The sequence below is a fragment of the Falco punctatus genome, assembly GCF_963210335.1.
Source record: "Falco punctatus genome assembly, chromosome: 6".
NCBI lineage: Eukaryota > Metazoa > Chordata > Aves > Falconiformes > Falconidae > Falco > Falco punctatus.
Genome location: NC_137585.1, coordinates 80,771,697 through 80,797,952, shown reverse-complemented (window position 1 = coordinate 80,797,952; position 26,256 = coordinate 80,771,697). Strand labels below are relative to the sequence as shown.

The 26,256-nt window shown below is 41.1% G+C and overlaps 2 protein-coding genes across 6 annotated transcripts in view; both read left to right on the top strand.

Moving 5' to 3' along the window:
- Positions 1-26,256, top strand: part of LOC308065248 (uncharacterized protein) — a 59,138-nt gene that overhangs the window by 24,664 nt on the left and 8,218 nt on the right. For all 5 annotated transcript variants that reach the window (XM_080390991.1, XM_080390990.1, XM_080390989.1 and 2 more), the window contains 19 exons: positions 378-463; positions 3,904-4,142; positions 4,745-4,894; positions 5,870-5,903; positions 6,134-6,272; positions 8,193-8,406; positions 10,505-10,688; positions 11,142-11,285; positions 12,459-13,412; positions 14,715-14,867; positions 15,839-16,014; positions 16,218-16,311; positions 17,378-17,455; positions 18,605-18,739; positions 19,812-19,924; positions 20,334-20,475; positions 22,346-22,627; positions 23,313-23,548; positions 24,309-24,555. In XM_080390991.1, coding sequence (XP_080247117.1) covers positions 378-463; positions 3,904-4,142; positions 4,745-4,894; positions 5,870-5,903; positions 6,134-6,272; positions 8,193-8,406; positions 10,505-10,688; positions 11,142-11,285; positions 12,459-13,412; positions 14,715-14,867; positions 15,839-16,014; positions 16,218-16,311; positions 17,378-17,455; positions 18,605-18,739; positions 19,812-19,924; positions 20,334-20,475; positions 22,346-22,627; positions 23,313-23,548; positions 24,309-24,555 — 3,800 coding nt within the window. The remainder of the gene's footprint in view (positions 1-377; positions 464-3,903; positions 4,143-4,744; positions 4,895-5,869; positions 5,904-6,133; positions 6,273-8,192; positions 8,407-10,504; positions 10,689-11,141; positions 11,286-12,458; positions 13,413-14,714; positions 14,868-15,838; positions 16,015-16,217; positions 16,312-17,377; positions 17,456-18,604; positions 18,740-19,811; positions 19,925-20,333; positions 20,476-22,345; positions 22,628-23,312; positions 23,549-24,308; positions 24,556-26,256) is intronic.
- LOC308065517 (uncharacterized protein) lies at positions 1,188-3,910 on the top strand (the record flags this gene model as incomplete). Its single annotated transcript, XM_080391577.1, has 2 exons — positions 1,188-1,208; positions 2,048-3,910. The coding sequence occupies 2 exons, from the start codon at positions 1,188-1,190 to the stop codon at positions 3,122-3,124; spliced, it is 1,098 nt and encodes a 365-aa protein (XP_080247703.1). The 3' UTR covers positions 3,125-3,910.

Below are 26,256 nucleotides of genomic sequence, written 5' to 3'. Positions count from 1 at the left end.
TGAAATTGATGGAGGGATACTGTATGGCGCACAGTGTACCAGAGATACAGAGGTATCTGTCTACGTATGAGAGAGAGAGATTGTGCATGTTTAAGAAACAGGAATGGGTTATTTGTGGCCATATGTAGTGAATTTCAGCAAATTTCCCTTATACATTAAAAAGTATAATGCCCTGGAAGAAAGGAAGAAAGGAATTCACACAGATGCATCTTAAATCTGTATTATGATTTTCTCTCTAACAGTGCACGAATTTGAGGGGATGTGTTATTTTGTGTTAAGATTTTTGTCACAAATAGGATGATTCAAGATGCACTCTAGCTGTAAATAAGTAGTATTAAGTTATGCTGTTTATAAAAATTTGTGGTTTTTTACTGCAGGTGAGAACTCAGGATCTATCTTTCCTATGTCATCATCAGCTGAAAAAGACAACGTGAAGGATGCTATTGAAAATTATGGGCTGTGGGTATGTAAAACCAAGTATTTTGGATTACAATCTGATTCAGTAAATTGTATTATACACTAAGGTAAAGAAAACTTACCAGTCAGTGAATAATGCTGAATAAAGGGAGAGTCTTGTAGGCAGAGGTTGTATTACAGTCTGAAGTAAAGTTGGATACAGTCTTCTTATGGTGGGGTAAAATCTTTGCCATTATGTTGGATACTTGCTATTATAGTGATTTGTTTTCAGTTGGTTTGCTTAAATTTTGAGCAGGGTTTTTCCTTTTGTGCGCTGCTGAGAAACAGTGCAGCCAAATGTGGGGGTTTTTTGCCTGTGCAAAATGCACATTCAAGTGAAGAGGGAGATTTGTCTATAATATGCTGATCTGTTTGATTAAACATACCTGGTCTTCCTCTTTGTAAAACAAAGAACAAACAGAACACCTTGAGATTTGGTGACCTTTCTGATGCTTTCCCAGTCTCTGCAAAGTATGCTCTTGTTTGGCCACGTTAAGTGTTTGAAAAGGGTTTTTCAGAGGGTATCCTAGAGGGGAATGAGGCAGGCGTCCTGCTTGTGTTGGGCATACGGGGCAGGGCTGCACAGAGGGGTCTGGCGTCTTCTGGAGCACCTGAAGGGACAGTATAGCAAATTATTTCCACCGCACACCCAGGCGTCACGGAAGAGGGACATGCTTAATTTTAACAGGCAAAGCACAGAAAGCCTGTTGCAAGGTGGTAGTAGTTGGCCGATGAGCTTGGGAACAGGGAGGGTGAGACAGGTGGTGGCTGGCTGAGGTGCTGCTTCCCTCTTCTGAGAGGAGGGGTCTTTGCCGCGGGAGAAAAGGGCCTGGCTAACACGACAGGAGCGTGAGGAGCACAACGGTCTCAGCCCGTTGGGACACCAAGGCTGCAGGACCTGTTCAGAAGGCACCACGAGCCGAGGAGGCACATGGGGAGGACTGTGACACAGGGCAGAAGCAGTCGGAGCTGTTGAGAAACAGAGCGTGGGGAGAGGGATTTGAGGGGGCTGGGAAGGATTAAGGCACGGTGCGGTTTTCCTGCAAGCTTGGGTTCCTGATTTCTGGGATGAGGGAAGGAACAGACAGGTTTCCCTAATAAATCCTTTTCTTTGGACCTTGGAATGGAATTTATTATTTCTGAATCTTGAGTGAAGAAATAATCCTCCCTTAGCCACTTCTGTGTGGTGAACGGTAAAAAGCTTGTCATGTTCATTCACATTGTATTAGCTTAGATGGCCGGGGACTGTAAAATGCCAGACAGTGGAGAATGATGGAGGGAGGACTGGGTGAGAAAAATGTTGGCAGTTTTAATGTAAAATGGTATTAAAGCAACAAAACTTGAAAAAGTAAAAATACTTTGTGACAAATGCCAGCAGTTACAGAAAGCAAGCAGGCTAAAAGGTAAAAGCAACCCTAGTGCCCAGACAAATCTAATCCAGGAAACTGTTGTCTCTTAAGCCCTTCTGTTTTTCAAGAAGATGGTGATGCAGTGAACCTTTAATTTAGTAACCCTTGATTTATATTAGAAAACTCGCTTTCAAAATGCCTTATTTCTATTACATGATGAGTTTGCAACAGAAATTGCATAGATTAACTGTAATTTTTTTCTTGATAATCTTTCTGTCTATACCTGTTTATGTAAGGATAAATATATTTTAGAAACTACCAACTTGATAGAAAAAACAGCACATGAAAATCAGACTGATAAAGCAGAAATTTCACATCAGGAAGCCCTAGCAGAAAATGAGGAATTGCACAGTGCTGACAAGCAGTTAAGTCCAAAACCTTGGGAAGAAAGATATGAAAGAATGTGGGTTGAAAATGAGAAAAGGGAATTGAAAACAAATTTTAAAAACATTACAGCAGAGCTAAAGCAGCTGTTTGGTGAAATTAATGAAACTGGGAAAACTACTTCTCTGGTGGAAGAAATGTCAAAAGTTGGCTTCAGTGATGAATTGAAGAGTTCTCATGTTGTTTCATCTCATGCAACAGAATCAAGTAATAACTTAGAAAGTAAAGTTGAATTTGGAGATACTAAATTTACGCTAGGTGGAAAAGTACCCAAAATGGAAATTGTAATTCCAACTCTTGGTGTCCTTTCTGATCAAAGTAACTTAAATGCAAACATGGAAGATACCTGGAGTACAGATGAAGAAGACTGCACAAACAATATCGATGATACAAAGGTGCCTCTAGCAAAAGGAGAGGAAAAAAAAATGCCTACTGTGGAAATGGAAGAGAATGAAAATGGAAGTAGTAGAAATGTAGTGGGAGGTCCTGAATACTCCCTGAGATACAGCTTAAAACCAAGTCTGTTGGATGACATTTCTAATACTATTCCTACAATAAGACCAGTTTCTACATGTGATGAAAATACACTTTTTGTAACAGAGAGGGAACTTGGAAAAGACTCTGGATTTAGTGATGATGTTCCCAGGGACTGCTTTATCGACAACAGAATAGGAGAAACAGAAATGGAAGGTCTTTTTGCAAATGCTCAGCAAGCACATAGCATGCTGCAAAGGAATCTTGATGAAGAACTACAACAAGATATTGAAAGATTTAAGGGTAAGGTAGGAATGCTGCAAATAGTATTCCTGGCTTTGGAGAAAGAGAAGGTACAGCTGCAAAAAGAGGTAGTTCACCTGCTACTCTTTATTCTTTAATCTCTCTCTGTATCAATGGTCCTGTTCACTTTAGCTATTCATCATTAAGGGAAGATGCTTCCTGCAAATTGTGTTTTGTTCTGATGGAAATGTGTTACTTGTGAATAAAGAGAGCAGTGGAAAGTTTTCTTTTTCCCCATTTTTGGAAAACAGAATGCATTCTTGTTCCAGTTTAACAATAGGTGGCACTCGGTTCCAGCGTAAGTAATTATCACTTCATTGCTATAAAAAGAAATCCATACAATTATATCCGTTCTGATTCTGAATCAAAGAATGAAAATAGCTTCTGAACAGGGTCTTGACTAATAATTCATTTGCTGTGATATCTGCATGGTGTGTCTTCATTGCCTTTCACTAAAATTCCTCTTTCCTGTGAAACCATTTGTGTTTGTGGGTTTGGCATCTTTTTTATTTTCCTCCCCTTGTTAAGGGAGCATTATCCCCCCGCAGTTCCACTTGATCTTTTTTCTGGTGGTGTTACAACCAACATTGTGCAGTCCTCCTAACTCTGTCCATCAGTAATGCTTTCACTTTTTTGTTGTTCATGTTTTAAGATAGACTGTTGTTTTCTTTCTAAGGGCTTTATTTTTGTTATCTTTAATCGAGTGAATTTGAAGTACTTTCAATGACATAATAAACTTTTAGTGTGATTTTGTGAAAATGCTTCTCTAATTTCATATTATTTCAGGGGTAAACCCTGAATTAATCAATCTTAGATGTGGTGTTTCTGTCTTCTAGAAATAGTAAGAAATACATGAAGCTTAACTTTCTTTTTATAGGTTGAGAAGGAAAAAAGCAAACAAAGAATTTCCAAAGTGCAGGCGGTGGCAAAACAGGAATGTCTTGATAAATTAAATATACCATCAGGCAACGTCACTGATCGGCAAATGAAACAAAAGATTACTTTAAGGAAGAATGACTATTTGAAAATGGAGAATGAAAACACTATAGAAGAAAAAGGCGAAAAGAATTTTTCATCTGATGAGAGCTCAAAATTGATTAAAATGCCAATGAAAGAGTAAGCTAATGAAATAATCTCTAATTCTTACTTGTAGTACTATGTAAGTTTCTTAGGTTTTCTAATATTGTAGTAGTTTCCCCAGTGGTGAAAGCCATAGTGAGTAGGAAAAGAAAAGTAGGAACTTGTGGTTTACTACTGCTCCCTTTTCTAAGGGATTTTAGTGGTCTCCATGCAGTTGGTGTTTTCCTTTTCATTAAGTTAATATGCCTTTTTGTCAGGAAAGGGGAAAAGATTATATTACCAAACCAATCTCAAAAGTCTAAAGAAGGCACACGTATTTTTATGTAAACCGAAGCAGGAGTTTTTTTCCTGTCTGTCCTTCAAAGGGATCTCTGCTCTAGGTGCTTGCTTTAACGGGGATATCCAGCTTAACCTGAATCTAGCTCAGATTCCACATGTGCCCCTCACTCCTAGGGGAAGGTTTTTTTAAATACTTGGGTATCTTCCACGATCTTTGCAGTCAAGTCTGTGAATGTATCATAGGTATTTTTTATCTCGGTCATTTCTGGACATCATCTTAAGTATGTCTGTTTTACAGAAATTATTTTTTGTAAACCTACTCACTTGGTGATTTTTTTTTTTCTTTCTGTTTAATGCAGTGAATTTGCCCTGAATGCCAAAGTTGCAAAGAAAAGTAAAAGACAGTCTTCAAAGCAGAAGGCTCACCAGCAGATGAGCTCTTCCAGTGGGAATCATTGTCAAGTACTGGATGATAGCACTTCCAGTGAAACATCTCGGGGTGAAGGAAGGTATGCATATAAGGAATGTTAAAAATAAAACTTACTTAATGATGAAAATTGACCTAAGAGCTAGGGGCAAGTTTGGGGTTTTGTTGTGTTTTGAGGTTTTTTGTACACCTGATGCATATGAAGATTCTTGTTCTTTTGTGTGACGACACTACCTGATGTGCTTTGTGTTGAAAAACACTTCTTTTTTGTTTAGAGTGCTTTGAGCATGCTGGCCAAGTTAATGATAAGGTCACATGTGTACAAATTCTGATTAATTATGTGAGTGTGTGCACATGCATCAAAGTATTTTATAGCTTTAAAAAGGGAGAGGAGAGACAGAAAAGCAAAATTGCTCTTTCACTGCAGGTATCTCGGGGTTTTTTGCCCTGCTTCCTGCTCCACGTTTTCTTTTGCAGCTGTGTACCCTCCTGACTTCTTGCCCACCCCAACCTTACTTGTGTGGGTTGTGGCAAAGTGAGAAAGAGAAGTTATTGACACTGTTCAGCACTAGCTAAAGATTTGGTTTGTTATCAACACTGTTTTGGTCAGAAATCTAACACACAGCGCTGTGTGGGCTGCTGTGAAGAAAATAAACTGCATCCCAGCCAGACCCAGTCCACTAGAGAATCCAAAATTACAGTTCTTTGACCTGTAAGAGAAGGATTCTCAATACTGAAGAGAGCTAAACCCCTGGTATTAAACAGGGAAGGCACATAACTGTATATCTACATGTCCGTAGCTGTACGATTTCTGTCGCTGAGTGAAGCTGAGAGAACAGTTATTTCAACTATTTGCTCAATATCTTGCGGAAAAATTAGCCTTGCAGTAAACATAATAGTACACAATAATTGTTTCGGTCTTGAACTACATCTAGCAAAGTTGCTATACTAGATTTTGTTTAATTCAGTTCTGAAATGAAGTTTTCAAAGCAACTTCAGGTATTATTCATAATGCAATGTAAGCACTCCAGTACTGAAATATATTTCTGTTTTCTAGACCTGGAGCAACAACCGGGAGTGAAGAGAACAAGGTACTGTAAAACTAGTTTCTTGATAAACAGTTTCTATCAGCTTTTAGTCACTTAGATGGGAACCGTGTTTATGTAGTGATCAACCAGATGTACAAATTGCTGCTAGTATGCAGCTTTACTGTATTTGAGACAAATCTGTAGGCTGTGAAGGAGAGAACGAATCATTCATGCATTTGTAATGATCTGTAATACTAGACAGTGGCATACAGAAAATACTGTATTTTTTGTAGGTCGGCAGACAAATGGAAGTAACTGATGACCCTGATTTATCTCACTCATCTGTCTCAACTTCAGAGGATGTCAAATTAGGAACTTCAACCTACAACGAGGCTATGATGCTGTTAGAACAGCTTAGTGTGGATCATACAGGTATGTTTTCAAGTCACTGCCTTCGGCTGTTACAAGTTCCCCTTAAAACATGATTTCTTTGTATGCACTCCTAAGTATTTTAGTTTCATATTTTGATATAATATCTCTTTATGATTAGAGATCCCCCTCAAAAGATGTGAAACTGTGACCTAACCTGAGATGTTTGCCTGTATTACCAGCCAACGTGCCTTACTTTATCATTGGTTCTCTGTCTAGTCAGGGCTGGAGAAGCACTTTCTCGCAAAGTACAGTTCAGCTCCTTCTAATGCAGTCATCAAAAGTTAGCAAGATCTTTTTCTTCTTTATATCCCCCTGTTGTGGTTTAACCCCAGCCACACCTAAAAACCTAAGCACCGCACAGCCACTCACTTGTTCCACCCCAGTGGGGTGGGGAAGAGCATCGGAAAGGGAAAAGTGAGAAAACTCATGGGTTGGGATGAAGGCAGTTTAATAGCAAAAGCAAAAGCTGCACACGCAAGCAAAGTGAAACAAGGAATTATTCAGCACGTCCCATGGGCAAGCAGGTGTTCTGCCATCTCCAGGACTGCAGGGCTCCATCACGCATAACAAATATTTGGGAAGACAAAATGCCGTCACTCTGGATGTCTTTGCCTTCCTTCTGCCTCCCCCAGCTTTATATGCTGAGCGTGATGTCATGTGGTATGGAATATGCCTTTGGTCAGCTGGGGTCAGCTGTCCCAGCTGTGTCCCCCCCCAGCTCCTTGTGCACCCCCAGCCTCCTCACTGGTGGGGTGGGGTGAGAGGCAGAAAGGGCCTTGGCTCTGCGTAAGCGCTGCTCGGCGATAACGAAAACATCCCTGTGTGACCAACACTGTGTCCGGCACAAATGCAGAACATAGCCCCATACTAGCTGCTGTGAAGAAAATTAACTCTATTCCAGCCAATACCAGCACACCCCTCAAGAGCTAATGACAAATAGTACAGCAAAATAACGGCTTTGCTTAAAAATAATAAATAAATAAATAGATGTATAACAAAAATCAACTGTTATAAGATGCTTGCGTATATACGCATAGCATTATATAAACATAAGCATCACTTACTAGTCTATTAAACTATGCTAAAATTTCATTAGGCAAGTGTTAACCTTGGCCGAAGGCCAAACTCCCACCCAGGGGCTGCCACTGCCCCTCCTTGACAAAACAGGGTGAAAAAGTTTGTGGGTCAGTGTGAAGGCAGGGCTGTCACTTCCCAGTGACTGTCACTGGCAAAACAGACTCCACCGATTAAAATACGTTTGGATAGTGAGAAACAAAGACCAAAAAACTTAAAAGGACACATTGCCACCCCACCCCCCTTCTCAAGCTCTTCTGCAGTCAGGATGTAGCAGTTTCTCTCTGCTGCTCATTCTTCGTCCCTTTTCCCTGCTCCAGTGTGAGTCCTCCCCCAGGCTGCAGTCCTTCGGGGAAAATCTCCTCCACCCTGGGCTCTCCGTGAATCGCTGGTCCTTCTGGAAATATCCACCTGTGCTGGCACGGGGTCCTCCGCAGCACTGTGCTGTGGGCATCTGCTCCAGCATGGTTCTCTCCACGGGCTGCAGGGGAATCTGTGCTCTGGCACCTGGAGCAGCACCTCCCCCTCCTCCTTTGCTGGCCTGGATGTTCATTTGCGGGGCTGGTTTTCACATGCTTTTCCCCTTCTCTGCCTGTGTAGTGGTTTTGCCCTTTCCTAAATTTGTTTTTCCTGAGGTGCTGCCAGCACGGCTGAGAGGCTCAGCTGTGCCCTGCGGTGGGTCCATTGAATCCATCCATGTCCAGTACTGGGCGACTCCTGGCTTCTTCTCACAGGGACCTTCCCACTACCGAAACCTGCCACCTGCACCTAATACAGCAAAGCATTGAACAGTTTATACATTGGAAAGTATTTGTGCAACTTTGTGTCTTTTCTTTCTCAAAACAGGTTCTACTATTTTGTTGAAAATGCAAAACATACTTCTCGAATATGAACAGGTAATAGAACATGAAAAAAATCGGTGTACAGCTCTCTCAAGAGAAGTAAGGAAATTGGAAGGTGAAAAGGAGGAGTCACAGTTAAGAGCAGAGGAGACTCAAGATTTGAAATCCACGTTGGCTCACCAAGAAGCAGAATGGAAAAGTGATATCCAAAACCTCAAGTATGTAACTTTGTGTTCTGATAATGTATTATCTTGTCAGTGGTTTTGTTCTGAAAGACTCTGATGGAACAGGCAATGGGATGAGAAGTTTCCAGTCTTTAGGGTTTGGGTTTTTTGAATCCTGTGGGCAAGTTATGCTATAAAGTGCATAATGTCAGAGGGGAAAAATGTCTGGATATCAGCTCCACGTATGTGGATGTTGGTTTATCTTTGTTTTATCGCAAGAGAAGAGAACAAGAGAGTGTGTATAAGAAACTCAGATTTATAAGAGAGATTTGAGATATGTAATTTTTTTTATTTATTTTGTCCTTGCAGCTTCTATTGGTCTATACTAGGATTTCTGGTAACTCCACACTGTGCAACTCAAAACAGAGCTTAGAGCATTTGTTTGCTTATTGTTTGTTTAGCTGAAAGGTAAAATTTGGGATTGCCCCTTTCCCCGTACTCCTGAGCTAGACCTGTATGAGTGAGGTTTCTCATCACGATTCACGTCAGACAGGGGTAGCCAGCAGGCACCATAGGAAATTCAGCAAGGCCAACTGCGAAGCCCTGGCCTGGGAGGGGAGGTCTCCTTGTGGTGGTCCCCGGTGGGACGGCGTGGCTGGGGAGCTGGCCCAGCAGGGCCAGACGGCCCAGGCAGAGAGCGAGCTCAGCAGGAGCCACCGTGAGCTGGCAGCTGGGGCGGCCCGCAGCGGGGCAGTGAGTGCCCACCCCTCCTCAGGGCTTGCTGAGATGTGTCTCGAGCCCGGGGTCCGGTTTTTGGCCTCCCAGCCCAAGAGATCTTACCCAGTCCGTGTGAGGTCGGCAGGGAGATGCCGGGCTGGCCCGGGGGCAGGAGCACCAGCCCTGTGAGGGGAGGCTGCGGGAGCTGGGCCTCCCAGCGCGGGAGGGGGTAGTACGAGGAAGACAAAGCAGTCCCAGCTTGGCCTGGATTTGACTTCAGCACTTGTTCAAAATTCTCAAATATCTATCAATTATAAAGAATTAATATTTTCATTTTAAATAAATTCTCCAAGCAGTGTTAAATTTATACTTGAAAGTTACAAATTTTGTGAAATTACACACTACGGCTTATATGTAAATCTTTTTCCTTGCAATATACACCATTCAAATACAAATGTTTCCATCAGTCTTTCAAGTAAATTTAGTAGTTGTTAATTCTTGTTTTGCAGAATTTCTAAAGCAGGCTTTCAATTGGCAGTTCTTTCCTTATGTTCATACTTGATTTTATTTTATTTTTTTCTTGTTCACCATTGCAAGTATATCGGAAAAAATAGTCAAAATAATAATCAAACACAAAACTGCTTTCTTGTTTGGGTACTGTGGACACACTGTGGACTATTTTTTACCATGTCAGTGCTTATTGCTGATTGTTTGAGTTAGTAAAGAAGATGACCTTCCACAAGGCTTTCATTATAAATTAACTTCAAAATTAAATTGCTGTTCCTTCTCCCAGAGTTAGATCCCTTGATGTTTAAAACTTTTTAATCATATTAAGCTTAAACCCTATGCATTTCTGAATCTGGTTTTGAACACTGACATCATTCTTGAGTAAATAGAAACTACTTGTTCTTTCTATGGTCAGCAGTTGTTCTAGACTTACAGAAGGCTTGCAAAAAAATTGTTGAGTCCGCCATAGATAAGTGGCGTGCTGATTCATCAGTATTACTTCTAGTCACTGAATCCGTAATACGTAGGCAATGCTCAGTATACTAAGAAAATGTATATTAATGATAGTAAAAGTTTATGATGCTTTGATCTGATGAGACAACGAACTCCTTTTTGAACAAAATGTCTGTAATATGAAGATGATTCTTTTTTTATTATAGAAGTGTGCACGCTAGTGTGTATTTCCCAATGTAAAATTACAAATGAATGATAAATCACTCAAAGGTTTATTTCCATATCTTGTACAATTGATACCATGGACAATGGAATGAAGTTAGAATTCTTTAAAAAGTTGAAAAGTACAGTAAAAATATGAAATCTGAAAACATTTAACATTTTTATGGTTTGAGTTGTCTCTGCAAGTTCATAATGTGGAATATCTACTTTCATATCAGTAGTTTTGTTTCTCAAATACTCTGTTAAATCCCAGATGTTCTTTGAAACAAGAAGAAGAAAAGAGGCTCAGAGTAGAAGTACTGTATGAGAAAATGAGAGAAAACCTCCAAAAGCAAGAAGACCAATACTGTAAAGAGATGGAGGAGAAACAGAAACTTGAGTTACACTCAAGGAATTTAGAAATGGAGTTAAGAACACTGAGAATGCTCTTGAAACAGGTATATGAAATAATGAATTGAACACTTTGTCCTATTTTCTGCTTCTTTTCAATTGTATTCCAGTATGCCTAGAGAAAGAGGTGCTTTTATTCACGGAAGAGGCATTGGATAACTATTGCCAGATTTTTGAGGGCGGTAGAGTACAGTTGGTTCACAATTGGTCTTTTCTTTTTTTGTTGTGCTTTGCAGTTTATTATTCCTTTTTTCCTTTTTCAGAATTTACGTTTCATTTGTGTTTCAGGCAAAGCCTGACTTTCTTCTAAATTACTACAAAACATCCTGTATTTCTTCTTCTTAAATTTTCAGAAGAAAATTGCAGTTTATTATATATAGGTGGATTATCATAACTGTGGGGAATAAAATATATTTTCAAGTATACAAGGGAGAATGGGAAGATGTATTGCTAGCTCTGATTTTTCTCAAGATGCAAGTAGTTGTATTGTATTACTGTAGGTTGAAGAGGAACGTGATGAAACACAGAGACAGCTCTCTCAAGAAAAAAGTGCCAGAGCCCTTCAAGAAGGAATTATGAACAACCACCTTTGGAGACAAAAGGAACTCGAAGAGACAATAAGAACTATAGGAAAAAAATCAGAGGTAAGCAGATTTTTTCCTAATAAATCAGATTTCACCATGTTTGTTTTAAAGTCATAATAAATCTTATATAACTTTTTTCTGGTTTTTGATGGCTTATTTACAGTTTACCAGTGTAACTTAACTTTGTAAATACGTTTCCTGTTTTCTCTTATGTCCTTAAAGTTCTGGAAAGCAGCATTAGTCCTGTGTGTACCTGAATTACTTGTGCAAGTCGGAAACTAAAAGAAGACGCTATTTACACCGTTTCTTAACCTATCTGTTATTTTTCATTTCATAGACATTTTATTATCACTTTTTAGGGTTTCTAGCAGTGAAACACCTAGCTACCTATGTCAAGGTTGACCAGGAAGAAAGTTGTTTGACAGTGTTTGTGTTTCCATTTTTTTTTTTCTTTTAAGTACTTATTCCCTTATTGAACTTTCTTCAAGTATGCCTTTCTTTTCCACCTCCACATACTAAAATTTTATGATCGAATATCAACAATGAATTCAACTCTCTGTAGGAGTAACCAGAGGAGAAAAAGCAATCATAAACACTGTATTGAAAAAGATCTTGAAAAGAGTTTACTGAATTTCCTAAGAATGTGCAGTGCTTTAAAGCCTTTTTTGTTCTTGGCTGTGCTGCCCAATAAATGTAGGGTGAATGTGTTTAAGTGGAAAAAAGTTATACACATAAGAAAGGGGAAATATACAGGACTACTGCACTCCAGGGATGATTGAGTTTTATAGCTAACTTTCAGTAATACAAAAGGATAAGTGTTCAGCAGACATTTGAGAAGGAAAATACCCTTTCTAGCCTTGTTTTTACCAGATCTGTAGCACAACTAATTCAACCTTAAAGGCAATATTATACAGGCATGCACATACAAGAAAGCACAGTCATTTGAAAAGCTTTACACTTGAGATATGTTAAATAATTTTATTATTAGGTTGCTGTTTTAAGGGGGGGGAGGCATTGTGTATTTGGGATGTTCATTTAGGTTTTAAGGATATGTTACACTTCCATTGTGTACATGCATTGTACATGTGCATGGGTTCATAGAGTAGCTTATTGCCTGAAACTTCCTTTGAAGTCATGCTTTAGTGTTAGAAATGTTAAAATGCAGTTTATTGCTGTAGTTTTTTGTAGATTCATTTCCCAGTTGGCTCTTTATTCATGTTCCCTGTCATTCAGGAATCCAGCAGTGAGAGAGAGAAGGATCTATTGTACAAGAATCAGTTACTACAAGACGAGATTGCTGTGCTAAGGCTAGAACTCAATCAAGTAAGACTTAGGCACCAGGAGGAAGAAGGAAAATATTTAGAGGAAAATGAGACCTTGAAAGAAAAAAATGAAGATCTCAAAAAGGAACTTAAACTGAACGAGGAAGCATTAACACAAACGGTTCTTCAGTACAATGCAGAGCTGGACATACTAAAGACAGAATCTGCAGTGCTGACTTCCAAACTTGAGCAGACAAACGAAAGCAAAGGCAGATTAGAGACAGAAATTGAATCATTTCGTTCCCGCCTGAACGCTGCTGTTCAAGAACTTGAACGTCATCGGTCGTCAGAAAAGGATGCTGATCGAAGATTTCACAGAGAACGTGATGAATGGCATCGCTTGCAAGACAAGCTCCATCATGACCTCTCCGACATGCAAGAAACCAACAAGAGCTTGTCTCAGCAGCTGTGTAAAGCTGAAAGCAAAGCTAATAAGCTAGAAAATGAGCTTCACCAGTTGAAGCAAGCCCTCAGAGAAAAAACTTTGCTTCTAGAAATGACACAAAAAGAATTAAGTCAAGCCCAGTGTCAGGCAAAGGAATATGATCATGCTCGACAACTTGAGAAAGATCAAGCAAGCAAACTTGTAATAAAACAGGAGTCCTTGCAGGAGCGATTGGCCCAGCTCCAGAGTGAAAACCTTTTACTGCGTCAGCAACTGGAAGATATGCAGAACAAGAGGATCATGAAAGCAGAGGTAGTGAATGATGTGCAGGACCGGTTTAATAATATTCTCAACAAACTCAGAGCTGATACGGAAAAGCAAGTTTATCTAATAGAAGAGCGAAACAAGGATTTAAATGCAAAGTGTTCTGATTTAAGGGAACAAGTCTTCAAATACGAGACTGACAAAGTAGAAAGAGAGGTAAAGTATATGCTTAGAAAGAACAATTTAAAGTTTATCCGTTCTTGAAATTATTTTGTTTCTACAATGTACCTGGTATGTATATGCATGGGACCAAAGAATACTGATTTGTTGTGGTTTGTTATGTTTCTCTTGGAATTGCGGAAAGTTTTGGCAAACGGGATATTAGTCCTCAGATCTAAGCAGAGAACAGAAAAAAGGTATCCAAGTCTTCTAAGCTTTGATCAAGAAAGGTGATTCTTCTTACTTAGTCCATTTTATGCCCTATAGAATAGTCTTATGTATTTGATGGTTTTGATGTAAGTCTTTCACTGATGACATGAATGAGAGTGGTATAAAAGGAGGAACCGTCCAATACACAAGGGCTGAGAAATGACGATGCAGACAAGTGAAGTGGTTGGGGATGGATTTATATGAAACTTCTACAGAGGGGAAAAAATAGTTTCTCTGGAAGTTGCTATCTAGATTGAAGAGTATTAGTAATGTCCAGGTGTTAATTTCTTTATGTGTTTTGAGGGTTCGAAGGGGCCTGCCTGTTCCTCAAAGTTCATGTCAGACGGTGACCTTAAGCTTTCTCTTCTCTTCTGTGATGTGTAGCCACACTCCAGCAGTACTGTCAATCATTGTAATCTGTGACTTGCTTTGTATTCTTACTACCAAAATAACAGGCTCCTTTTGAATATCATGTGAGAGAGTGTGTGTGTATATGTATATAGCTATATATGAGCTATCCAGAGGTTTGTAAACCTAATCTATGAGTATAAAGGCAGTTGTTATTCTAAAACAAGCTGATTAAGAAGACTACAAGAGGATGTGATTCAACATACCCTTAAAGTGTATCTCAAAAGAGCATTCAGATATATGTATTCATTTAATTATATTTGTATAATGAAGGAACAGAACAAAGAACAATCTAATACAAAGTCCTGCCTTCAGTCACCAGAGTACTATTTGCAGTCAAGCTATGGCTCTTAGATCACAACAGATTTCTTTGGGTTTTGTTAGAAAAAAATACCTGATTGCAGTGTGTGCTTGTGTATTGTTCAAGGAAGAGCAATACTTGAGCCTTTTTTCTGTGTTAGGAAGCAGAAATCCTCATGAACAGCTGCTGATAGTCAGAGGTGCTCAGCTGAGAAAAGGATGATGAGAGGTCATCATCTGTGCAGATGCCTGCTGGTGGCAGGCAAATTTTCATACCTTTGGGTTCAATCTAAAGACAGGTCTAATTGTATAATCGAATAAATTAAAGGCATATTTCGTGTTCTTAGGACTTTCTTCATGCTCGTTTAACTGTGTCGTTAGGGCATGGTCAGACAACTGCAGCAGGAGCTTGCTGATGCACTTAAAAAGCAATCTATGTCAGAAGCTTCACTTGAAGTTACTACACGCTACCGCAGTGACCTGGAGGAAGACAAGCTCCGCTTGCAAAAGGAGTTGGAAAAGGTTAAAACTGAGGTACATAATGTCTGTAACTAGATGAATAAATCTGAGTGTATCTGTTGAAAGTAGGAGTGAATGTTGTCCTAAAACCCTAGAAAAAAATTCAACAGAACAGATTTAATGACGTGTGAATGAATTTCAGTGTTTTACAAATGTGTCCAACTCTTTGACACGAGGATGCTGTGCCCTTACTTGGGCAAAGGTTTGTATTTGCTAAGGTGCTTTGCAAAAGAAAATGATGTGTCTCTAGTTTATTGCATCTGGTTTGGCCAAGCATGTTGTCTGATTCTGGAAAAAAATACAAATACTATACTGCTGCATTGGTGCTTTTTTTATGGGGTCACTGCTCCTTCCCTGTCCCTGCCCCCCCACCACAGAACCTGTCAATTCAAACGCTTTTGTAACTTACTGTGCATATATATGCATTTCCCTCCACCTCCCTCTTCTTTGGCCCTGCTCTCATTTGCCACTTTAATCAGGTTTCTTGCAAGTGAATTGTAAGCTAATTTCGGGCACGGGGGGGCGCCACGTTTTTAAATTTTTTTATGAAAACTGAAGTATAGAGGCCTTGGAGTTCTGAAAACAGATAATCTTAAATCTCCTTATGAGGCAGTTGTGAAGTCACTTCAGGAGAAGAATGAACTTTTTAATCCACACTTTCAATGGAGGAGCAAACATGTGGATATAAAGAGTGTCCCAAGTCACTGACAGGGTACGAGGGGCAGTGTCGGTGCTCGGAACCGTGCTGCAGGAAATCAGTGGAGGGATGGGAGAGGCCAGTGTAAAAGATGGTGAAGTAACACAGCTTGTGTTTATTTGCTCGAAGAAGTGAAGGTCTGAATGTACTTGAAAGGATTACAGCTCTTTGGGTAGAGGGTATGTGCAGATATATGCAGGACTTGAATTCTTCAGCAGCAATCAATTCCTTTGACTCCTCTCTGCAAAAGCTCATCTGACTACTGTGGATTCTTACTGTGAGTTTACAGTTGCGGGAGTTGGAAGAACAGCATCTTCAGTCTGAGCATTGTGTTCATGACTTGAAAGCTGCCTTGGATAATAAGGAAAGAGAAGTAACAGCTTCTTCCCAGAAACTGCAGGAGCTCCTGAAGGCATCTTCTGGGACTAATACTACTATAAAACAACTGCAAGAAGACGTGCAACGGTAAGAGAATAACACAGTGAAACAAGGTGTCTGCCGCTTTCCGGGATTGTGTGGAGGGAACAGGATAGTGTTGTTGCATCACAGCAAGTTAATACACAATTTTGAAGGATGCTTTTGTTTTAGATGATGTTATTTCACACTGTTCTTTCAGAATTGGTGCTAGGGTGGATTTCCCTAATAAGACCTGTATATTTCTTTTTAAGCCTTGAAATTGAAAATGCTAGATTGGAAGCCACAGTCCAGCAACAGAGCGATAGGATTGAAGCACTTCAGAGAGATCTGCAAGCTTTTGCCTCGGTAAGCTGGTCATAAACTTCCCTCTTTGTGAGCTCCTGAGCCCAGTTGCTTATTTCTGTGGGAAAGCGTTAAGATGAGGTTTTCCTGGAGAGCCTAGGGGAGCTCAGTCCCTGTGTTCTACCGATTATAGGCTGCTTGAACCGTTCCCTAGCTTTCTGGGTTTGAGTTTTCCCATGCTACTATAGCAAGTTCTCTTTAACGCTCTGAAAGGTAAGGAGTTGCCACTAATATGCTGGTGTAACTACTGTCTGCTTTAGACCCGTCTTGACATTAGATGCTGCTTCAGACACTTGTTGCAAAGTGTAGCATTAAAAGTATTTATCAAGTTAAATCTTGGAAATACCACGGGGGATATTGATGCTGGAGGCCTGACGGGCATCATCAGATGGAAACAAAAATTATACTCCTCAGAGCTTTTGCTGCTCAGCATTGCATTTCCCTTGCCTACTTGATGTGTGTCTGTTTTTGTGAAACAGTGAAGAGGTGTGCCAGTGGTGTCATTTGCATAAGTCAGTGCAAGCCTTGGAATTTCCCACTCTCTCTACACAGTGGTTAATTTTAGCTCAGAGAAGGTGCTTTCACCTGTGGCCTGTATGAAGCAAATTCTTTTTGTATTGTAACCGGTGACCTAGGGTTCCTGTTACACCTGTAGTTGTTAATTAGTGCTGAAGAGATTTTGAAAACAACTACATGTGAAAGTTGAATTTTGTGATACACTGATACTGACAAGAGAAGAGGAAAGGCAGTCACGGCGCTGGTCCTTCCCCTTTGGTTATTGGGGTACGGTTTTCAAATGTACTGTGGGTGGAGAAAGCTACTCCTGCCTGTTTTCATTGACGATCCTTTGCGTACCACATGGTGTTCTCTCTTCCCGAAGCAAAGAGCAGAGGTGATGATTGCTTTTACAGTGGTATCAAACTAAAGCCATTTTTATCGTTGGTGCTGGGTGTAAAGACTCTAAGAATGAAGAGGTGTATGTAATATTGGGGTTTTTTTGGTCATGAGGTGTAAACTTCAGTTTGGAAAGTCATAGCGTGTCTTCTTGCTTCTCTTCTTGCTTCTGTAGGTCCATAACCACCTGGAAGACTTGATAACCAGCTTACGGACAACACAGGCAGCTGCAGAGGGCCACCACCATCAAGAGGTATGTGAGTGGCTTCTATGAGTGTTTCAGTTTTTGAAATTGTGCAGGTAATTGAAAAGATCAGGTGGGCACAATGCATCTCACAATACCCTTCTGGTTTTAGGGCAAGGCACCCTCGAGGGAAAAGACTGTAAATTTCCTCATTCCCTTCCTGCTGTGTTTTGTATCTGTGTCGTGGTGTGCAAGACAGTTGTGTTTGTCAGCATAATTCATCTGATGAATTCTCTCCCCCATCCTACCAGGGGGAGCGAGCAAATGGCTGTGTGGTGCTGAGCTGCTCACTGGAGTTAAACCCAATGGCAGATAATGGATAGGATGGATGTTGTGGGTGGGGGGAGACCTATGGCTGAACGTTGAGAGAGAAGACCAGCATTGGGAGATCCGTATTATCTTTGCAGCTTTGTCAGAGCTTACCTTTGAGACAGTGTTTGCTTCTGTTGTAAGACCCAGCATTTCACCTACTCTGTAAGGACACTTGAGAAAGTTGTACACCCTAAGGATTTTTTTAATCTAAGCCTTTGTGCTAAGGTCTTCATGACTTTCTGTAGATTAGTAGACATCTTTTTTTTTTTTTTTTCTTTCCTTAGAGTGCCACTAAAAGCATGTAGTCAACTTGCATTCTTTATATTTGAACTGAATCAGCAAGTTCTGTTTCACTCAAATGCATCTGTTGGATAAATCTTTGTCCCTTTGGGTAGAAGCATTAATAGCATTGTTGATTTGAAAATGTTTTCTTGCTTTCAGGAGATGTACAGCTGTTACAGAAGCTGTGAGGGTAGGGTATTTTCTGTGGTGAGCACTAGAGGAATTATTAGATTATAAAGTATGTATCATTATGAAATCCAGAGGACCTTTTCAGGAAAGCTGTAGGGTGATTTTGTGTGTGTGTGCGCGCATGTCATCTTATCCTCTAAAGTTGTAACCTCATCTTGTCACTTCTAGAGTATTCCTTCTTCCCACCAGCTCCAGCTGCTGTTCTTGGTTATGTTTCCTACATAACATGTTTTACACTCCACATCAACCTTAACTGTAGGTCTTGGATGGGGAGAGGAGAGCTTAGGCCTGTTTCTGTGTAAGTTACTGCATTCTCCTGCACTCTGGTCTTTCCTGGCCACCTTACTTTTTCTTTTGGCACTGTTGCTTTCACAGACACAGAAGCAGAACATGCTGGCTCTGACGTCGAAGGACTTGCACAGCATGTGGGAGGAGCACTTGAAGTCAAGATTCCACCTTGAAGAGCGCGTTGCTCAGCTTGACAAGGAAAAGTCTGAACTGTTGGGACAGGTGAGCCCAGAAAATTCTCCAGGCACCGAGCCAATACCCAGGAGAACCACATGCACCTTTTGGTCAAGTTCTTACATACTCACTGTCTTCTGTCATCCCTGCCATTCAGGCTTCAAGGACCTTATTGTTTAGGGGTCATGGAGGAAGCAAATAAAAGCTAGATAGGTATCTTTGTGTAAGTTCTGGAGTGGTTCTGTTGGGAAGAGTTCCCGGTGTGGTTTGCTATCAGCTGAGCACATCGAGCAAGGCCACAGTTCCCAGTTCCTCCTTGGATTTCATGTGGTCATCTTCTGACCCCTTGGGTTTCTGGGTACGTTTAAAAAGCTTTCTGTTTCCAATGCATGTATGGAGGAGCTGCTGTATATTTTCAGCGTAGCGGGAGCTTAAAAGCCTTGCAGAAAAATGTACTGAAGGAATTCTGGGTAAATAAACTAGTTCTTGGGAAACAAGCAGTGGCTGCCAGTTTCCAAGGGGCAGCCTTCCCCTTTTCTGCCTTTCTGTAGAGGAAAAATGGAAGTACAAAGTCAAAACAGCTGGCAGCTCTCCTCTGGTGTGGCTGAGAAAACACCAAGAGGAGGAACAGCATGTGAATAAATAAATACCCACACAGAAGAGATGGAGGTAATGGCAGAGGGGAATAAAATGTTGAAGAACACCAAAAGATCAGATTCTTCCACAAGCCCCTGCCTACTGGTTGGTGGAAGATCCCATGAAAGCTTTAGATGGATCGATGTTCTCCCAAGAAGGGCATACCTACATAATCCCTGCTATGAGCAGAGGCAGTGCCAAAAGTGTTCTCCAGCATCTTTTCCACCTTTTTTGTCCAGAAGAGGATGGCCTTAGCTTCAGTGAGGGCATCTGCTTCTGTAGTTACATATTGGTTTGTTTGATGTGAAACCTGAAGTGATTGAATATTCTCAGGAATTCTGTCCCATGCCATTCTCTGGAGCTTGGCTAACAGGTAGAGACGTCCTGCAGCTTCTCTGTGGAGAACGCTAGATGCACAGACTGTATGTAGATATTTTTCCTATGCTCTGCGTGTATGATACATATTTCTTTTCTCTTTTGAAAGTGTGAGAGTGAAAGAAAGAAAGTGAAGAAGCTGGTAGAGTTGAAACGCCCAGTTGAACTACGTCTGAACGAAGAAATGAAAAGAAACCTCGATCTGCAGAAAGACTGTAAGAGGTACGGCTTTTTAGTATGGTGAAGAGGTATCCCTAAGTAGAAGTCATGCTTTATTGAACTGTAATGTAGAAACAGGCGTACCTAACTGTGAGCAGCATCGTGTTAGTTCTTGCAAGGTGCTTCTGTACATCAGCCCCTAGTTTTCAATAGCCGCCAAAACAACTGCAGATGCAGGTTGCCCTGCAGTTCTCCTGGGGAAAAGGGAGTCTTTCATTCCTCTTTTCAGGTGAAATTTGGACTCTCTGAGTGTATGTGGCACAGGAATACTGGTTATTCTCGGTAATTCCTGGTGTGTCAAGCACATTAAAGATGAAGCAAGCTCTGTCTGTGCCGTTTACATGAGAGTATGTGGAAAAAGTCCAGTTTTGTTCCTTTGCTTCATTGTTTTCATGACTAATTTGCTGTACAGGTTGAAGAGGCTGTTGAGCAAAGCTACAAAGAAACTAAGGGTCTATGAGGAGAGAGGGGGACTATCCCAGCTTAATTTGCAGGGAGAGATGAAGAACACATCTTCTGAAATGGTCAATGAAGTTGGCAGATTAAGAACAAAGGTGAGCTTTGCTTTCTTTGGGTTATTTTGGTGGTGGTGGTTTTTCTTTCGGAACCTTTGTTCTTTCTTTATACTTCTTTTCATATTGTTGATATTGATTATTTTTTTTCCTTGGCTGTATTTTGGAATTGAGTGTTTTCTGATGTTCCTTCTACTGTCACAGTAGCAGATGACCGTAATACTGATGTAGTTATTAGGGGTAAAGATGAAAGTGTTCCATACACAGCAGTATCTGTGAGGGCACATCAAGGGTAGGCTGTCCTGCAGAGGAAGGGCAAACCGAGAGTCACGGCAAGGCTGGCAAGGTCTGTGACCACACAGGCCGGGGATCAGTCCCACAGGCCCTCACCAAGAAGAGCAGAAGAGTTCTGGGGACAGTTCTGGGGACAGTAAGCAGAGTCTGCCAAGAGTGCAGGTCACCAGGCCAGTCCATAGGGATGGGCAGGTCTGCGGTCCTACTGGGACGTCACGTCCATGGGTGAGGGTCAGGGCTGAGAGCAGTGAAGGCCCAGCACAGGCCTGGCTGCAGCTTGAGGCCGTGGCAGCATCGTCCGGCTCTGACGGATGAGTTCCCTCTCGGAAGAGAGAGGAGTAACGCCACCATAACTCGGAACGACTGCATGAAGTTGGCTTTGCCCAAGATCACCCCCAGAAGCCTGTCTTAGGCACCAGTTGAGCAGGAGGCAGTTGGGTTTTGCTTTTCTGAATGGTTCTTTGCTTCCCAAGGCATTATGCCATGTGAGGTGATGCATTAAAAATGCAATAACCTATTGCTTACTAGTAGCTGCCTCAGTCCATCTTTCCCTGGTCATGGAGACCCAGAAGTGCTTATGAGGTTGCTCTGGCTGTTTGGTAGCATGTAACCTTTTATCTGCTTCTCTGCTCGTTACTGAGGTTTGTTGCTAGAGCAGCTGTATTTCAAAGTTGTTTTCATTTTTAGAACATATTATTGTAGAGTGAGTCAACTGCCTTTACAGTGGCTCATTTTTAGTTCACAGGTTAGCAGCATATTTGTGTTCCTGTTGGAAGAGTTATTTTGAATGACAGGGCATGGAATTACGTTTGGGCCTTTTTAAATAAGTGTAAAGTTTCTACTTATGTTAGAGACTCTTTCAAGTGTTTACTATGCTGGTTTCCTCCACTTTTTTAAAAATAAAAGATGGGATATCATGTTTTATGGTTAATAGGTATAAACAATGTATGTTTCTGGAGGGGGAAAGAAGGGGATAGAGCTGTAGTTGACCATTGGGAACTATGGGAAGTCTGATATTTCCTGGAAATCTTTTGAAAACAAACTGCAGCTTTGGCCTAAAGAGACTGCCTTCTACCACCACCGCTGTAAAAGCTGTGGTCTGAACCACTATTTCCAGATCTGTTAGCGTAATGGAAGAAAAGGGTACCCATTTCTTGTCTTGTCAGTTCTGTAATGAAGCTTTGACCGTGTGACAGCATGTAAAAATTCCTCTGAAGCATGATACATGTTTTTTTTTTCTTGATGAAACCAGAATGTGGCTGTGATGTAACCGGGTATGGGTGTGTTTAATTTCCCATGATCATATGAACATCTCACAGATTAATAGCCCTAGTCCTTTTCAACCTAGCCCTATGGGTGTAATGCTGCTAGTTTGGTACCTCTTGGTCTGTGACCCACTGCAGAACTGATAAAGGATGGGAACGTGAGGAATACTGTCAGAAATTCTGTGAAAGCTGTTCTTGTTTTAAAAGAAGAGCCTGGTTTCACTTTTGTTCTAATACTGAATCAGCAGATGATAAATGCAGTCATGATGGCCAACTTCTTTACCAGTTTTCACAGAATTGACTAATTTTAGATCCCTCAGAGTTCCCTTTTTTTTCCCCTCTTCTGTCTACAGGTTGATGAACTTTCCCAGCAGCTGGAGATAGAGTCTAAAAAATGCATGCAGCTAGAAGCACAAAATCACGATTTGCAAGAGGAGCTGTCCACCATGCGTGGGAACCATGAAAAACTGGAAAAGAGCAAAAGCCAGCTGAAAGAAGAGGTGGCTAATCTCAAACACCATGTGGAGACTAACATGGTGGATCGCAGCTATTTAGAACAATACAAAAAAGAGGTGGAAGAACGAGCTGAACAAGAAATAAGACAAAAACTGCAAGAAGTCAATCTGTTTTTGCAGGTAAGTTAATTTCTTATGTGTGTCTGTTATATACTTTTGTTTTGGTTGTCATTTTTAGGGGTGGTTTTTTTTTTGGTGCCTGATTCCATGTGTTACGTTATACTTCTGTTTTTCCTGAAGGGCAGTGGGAGAAGGGGATATGGTTGGGCAAGATGCTTTCATGTGTATGCAATGTGCCTGCAGGCCCTGAATCAAAAGCTTGCCCAAGGTAGATTTTCATTTTGCAGTTCTTGGAGGGGTATCACTGTCCACGGGTCTTGTACTCATTGTTTATCCTTGAATGGGTATTGCAACTTAGAGTTGTCGCAGCCAGACATACACATCTTCCTTAGTCATTGTACAGGGGACAATGCTCAGAAAAGAAGTCACCAAAGTTGCAGGGTGGGGTGTGAGGGTGAGGCAGACTCATAATTTCTTTGAGGAATGCTATGCCCTGTCCTACAGAGGTAGCGTTCTTTCATCAGTAGCTTGGATGAATAATAGTGCTAAGGTGGGGGTTCTTTCCGAATGAAAAGAATTATTTAATGTGGTAGTTCCAGGGTTCTATCTTGGTTACTGATGGTAGTGAGGAGGCCCAGTTGCCTCGCTGAGTAAAGCTGGGCCCTTGAAACTGGGTACATGCAGTTGACTGGCGAGGAGAGTTCTCTTTTTCTTTGCGGTGGTTGAAAGTACGTATCTACTTCAGACGCAGGCAGCTTCCCAGGACAGATTAGAACAAATCAGAGCCAGTCATCATGCTTCACTGAGAAACCAGCTGAAACACAGAATTCGAGACCTCGAACGTGAACTGGACAGGATAAAAAATACCCAACAAGACAGTATTTTTCAAAAAGAATCCACACAGGCAGAAGTGGAAAAGTACAAAGACCTGTATCTGGAGGAAGTAAAAAACAGAAGATGCCTAGCAAATAAACTGGAAAGGTAAGTCCATGCTTTTTTGGGGTGGTAATAAGATACTACTATTTTCCTCAAGCAGTTTTCTTCATTAAATACCCTTTCTACATCTGGTCAGCATTATGCACAAGATAGCATATTTGTGATGAAAGTACCTTAAGGCTCCCCCCTGTTCATTGGAACTATCTTCATTTCTCTTCAGAGTTCCAGCAGTAACACCACCAATCATGGGCGTTAATAGGATATTTTTGAAGTTGATTTTGTTTCAACAGGCAGCCTTTTTGCCAGTCTCTAATCTCCTCTTCTTATTCTAAGCGTGGCAGAAAAGATAAATTTCATGTCCTCTATTGCTTGAATAAGGATAGGCCCTTCAGAGAACAGCATTTGATGCTGTGAAGCAACAACAACAAAAATCTTTTGGCTTCCATTTTAGCAGCATGCCTTAGGTTTAAGCTTTCTTTAGGAAAGGAAGGGTAGGCCAGAGTTCTTACGCAGGTGACGTACCTTTCAGGAAAAGCTATGTAAACACACGGTGTGCACAGACTGCTTTGAGGCCTGAATGCTGAGAAGTCCAAAGTATTGGTTAACTCTTGCTGCTTCTTGCAGGTGGTGTGACTACTTAGAAATAGGCTCTCCAAAAAAACTCAGATCAAATTACGGGGATTTTTTTAGACCCCCTTAATCCTTTCCACTTTCAGAAGTCAAATAATAGTCAAAGACCTGGAGGGTAACTTTGCGGAAGTGTTACTACCAAGGATAATTCTTTATGTGCTTCTGAACATTTCAGAGCTAATGAGAGACTAGCAGAAGCCAACGCTAAGCTCCTTCAGGCGCGCCATAGAAGCAAACCTTTAATTGCAAGTAGCGTTGTCACTGGAGGTCTGGCTGCAAGTCCAGTTCTGTATTCAACTGAACTGGGACATATTGGCAACAATCTGGCACTGAACAGAAGTCTAAGTCTAGGAGGAAGCTTCCTAAGCCCAGCCGTGAATACGTTAGCATCAAGAAACAGAGTTGAAGCCTACGTGGCTAAGGTAAGCATCTTTAAATACTGTTCTCAACTAGTGTTGAAGCGTATCTGTAAGCAAGGTTGTGCTTTTCAGTCTAAACTTAGAATCCATTTATAGTTCCAAACCATATGCTCTCATATGCCAGAACAAATTGCTCATCATCAAAACAGTACACAACTAGGTGGTAGAACTGAAGACTTTTGGTCATCAGGGTTGTACAAATTTCCAAAAGTGCTCAAAGACCAAAAAATACTGACATCTAAATGACGAACTGTGTACAGCATTCTTTTACAAGAGGAACTGTGATAAAGAATACTGTGGCATAGGAAGCTCCCAGATAGCTCTTCAGTAAAATTTAATGTGGCTGTCCCACCCCTGGCAGTGCTCAAGGCCAGGCTGGATGGGGCTTTGAGCAACCCTGTCTAGCAACCCATGGCAGGGGGTTGGAACTGGATGATCTTTAAGGTCCCTTCCAACCCAGCCCATTCTATGGATGACCTGTTATTAAAACAGCTAACTTTATGATGAGTGCAAAATCCCATCGGACATCTGTGTTTGAGACACCTTTTCCTTCTTCACTGATCTTCGTTTTAGCAGTTTCTTCACCAGAACTTGTTTTAGTACAATACCAACAAAGGGATGCTTCAAAAATAGGATGATATGAACAGGATCACGTAACTTCTCACTTGAGTGTGGGATGTATGCTATGCATAGGAGGCATTTGTTTTTGTAGGTCCTGCTATGTGGTGTTATATGTAACTGCTCCTCAGGAAGTCCTCAGAGCTTTCTAATTTTGTACAAAAGCTGTAACCTCTGCAATACCTCTGGTCAAAGTATGCCCTGTAATTAGCAGTCAGCATGATCGCACATCCCTCACAGAATGGTAAACATGATATCATGAGACTTGGAAACCAGATGCCAGTAGTTGTAATCAGTTTCCCACCTAGCGTAGGACTGAGGCATGGACAAGCCTATTCAGTCAGTGTTCTGTCCCTCACATATTCTGTCGTTGAACAAATGTGAGGAGTATTTGTTCACTTTTAAGTCTTACCTCGGTTCAGTGGTCCCACCTACAGCGGAAAGAAACCATTTCACTAAGATGTCTGCATACTGCACCTGGTTTAAGAAAAAGAATAAAAACCCAAACAACAAAACAAAAATAGGCAAAGCAGTGTGTAGGTAATGCGTAGCAGTGGCAGTTAAGAGATGAACTTTTCTGTATCATTGTGAATGTGTTTTTGTGTCGGAGGGGTGGCCATAACACTACATAAAGAACATGGGAGGCAATTAGTACAGTACCATCTGCAGGGATTATGCAGCATACAAGCAGTAGAAAGGAGGCAAGATTCAGGCATCCACTGCAAAACTGAAATAAGGAGAAAGCCAGGACAAGGGAACAAGAGGGACAGGCAGCAGGGAGCAAGTGAGGGCAGGGAAAAACGTCAGAGAGATGGGAGCGAGATGTTACAAGAAGAAAAAGGCAAAGAAGGAAACCATCCCACTTCTAGGAAAAAAGCTGTCCTAGTTTAAAAGAAAAGGGTTTAACAGTTGTGGTTTCTTTTTTTGAAGAAGAAACGGGAAAAAAAGAATAACTTCCCTGTGACTAAATCCAGCTGCACATCTTTTTGTGATATTTCTTCCTGTGATCACCAGTTAGGGAACAACTGAGACTAATTGTAATGGCACTGTTTGTAGCCTCAAGTCACCTGATGTTCGATGTATTCA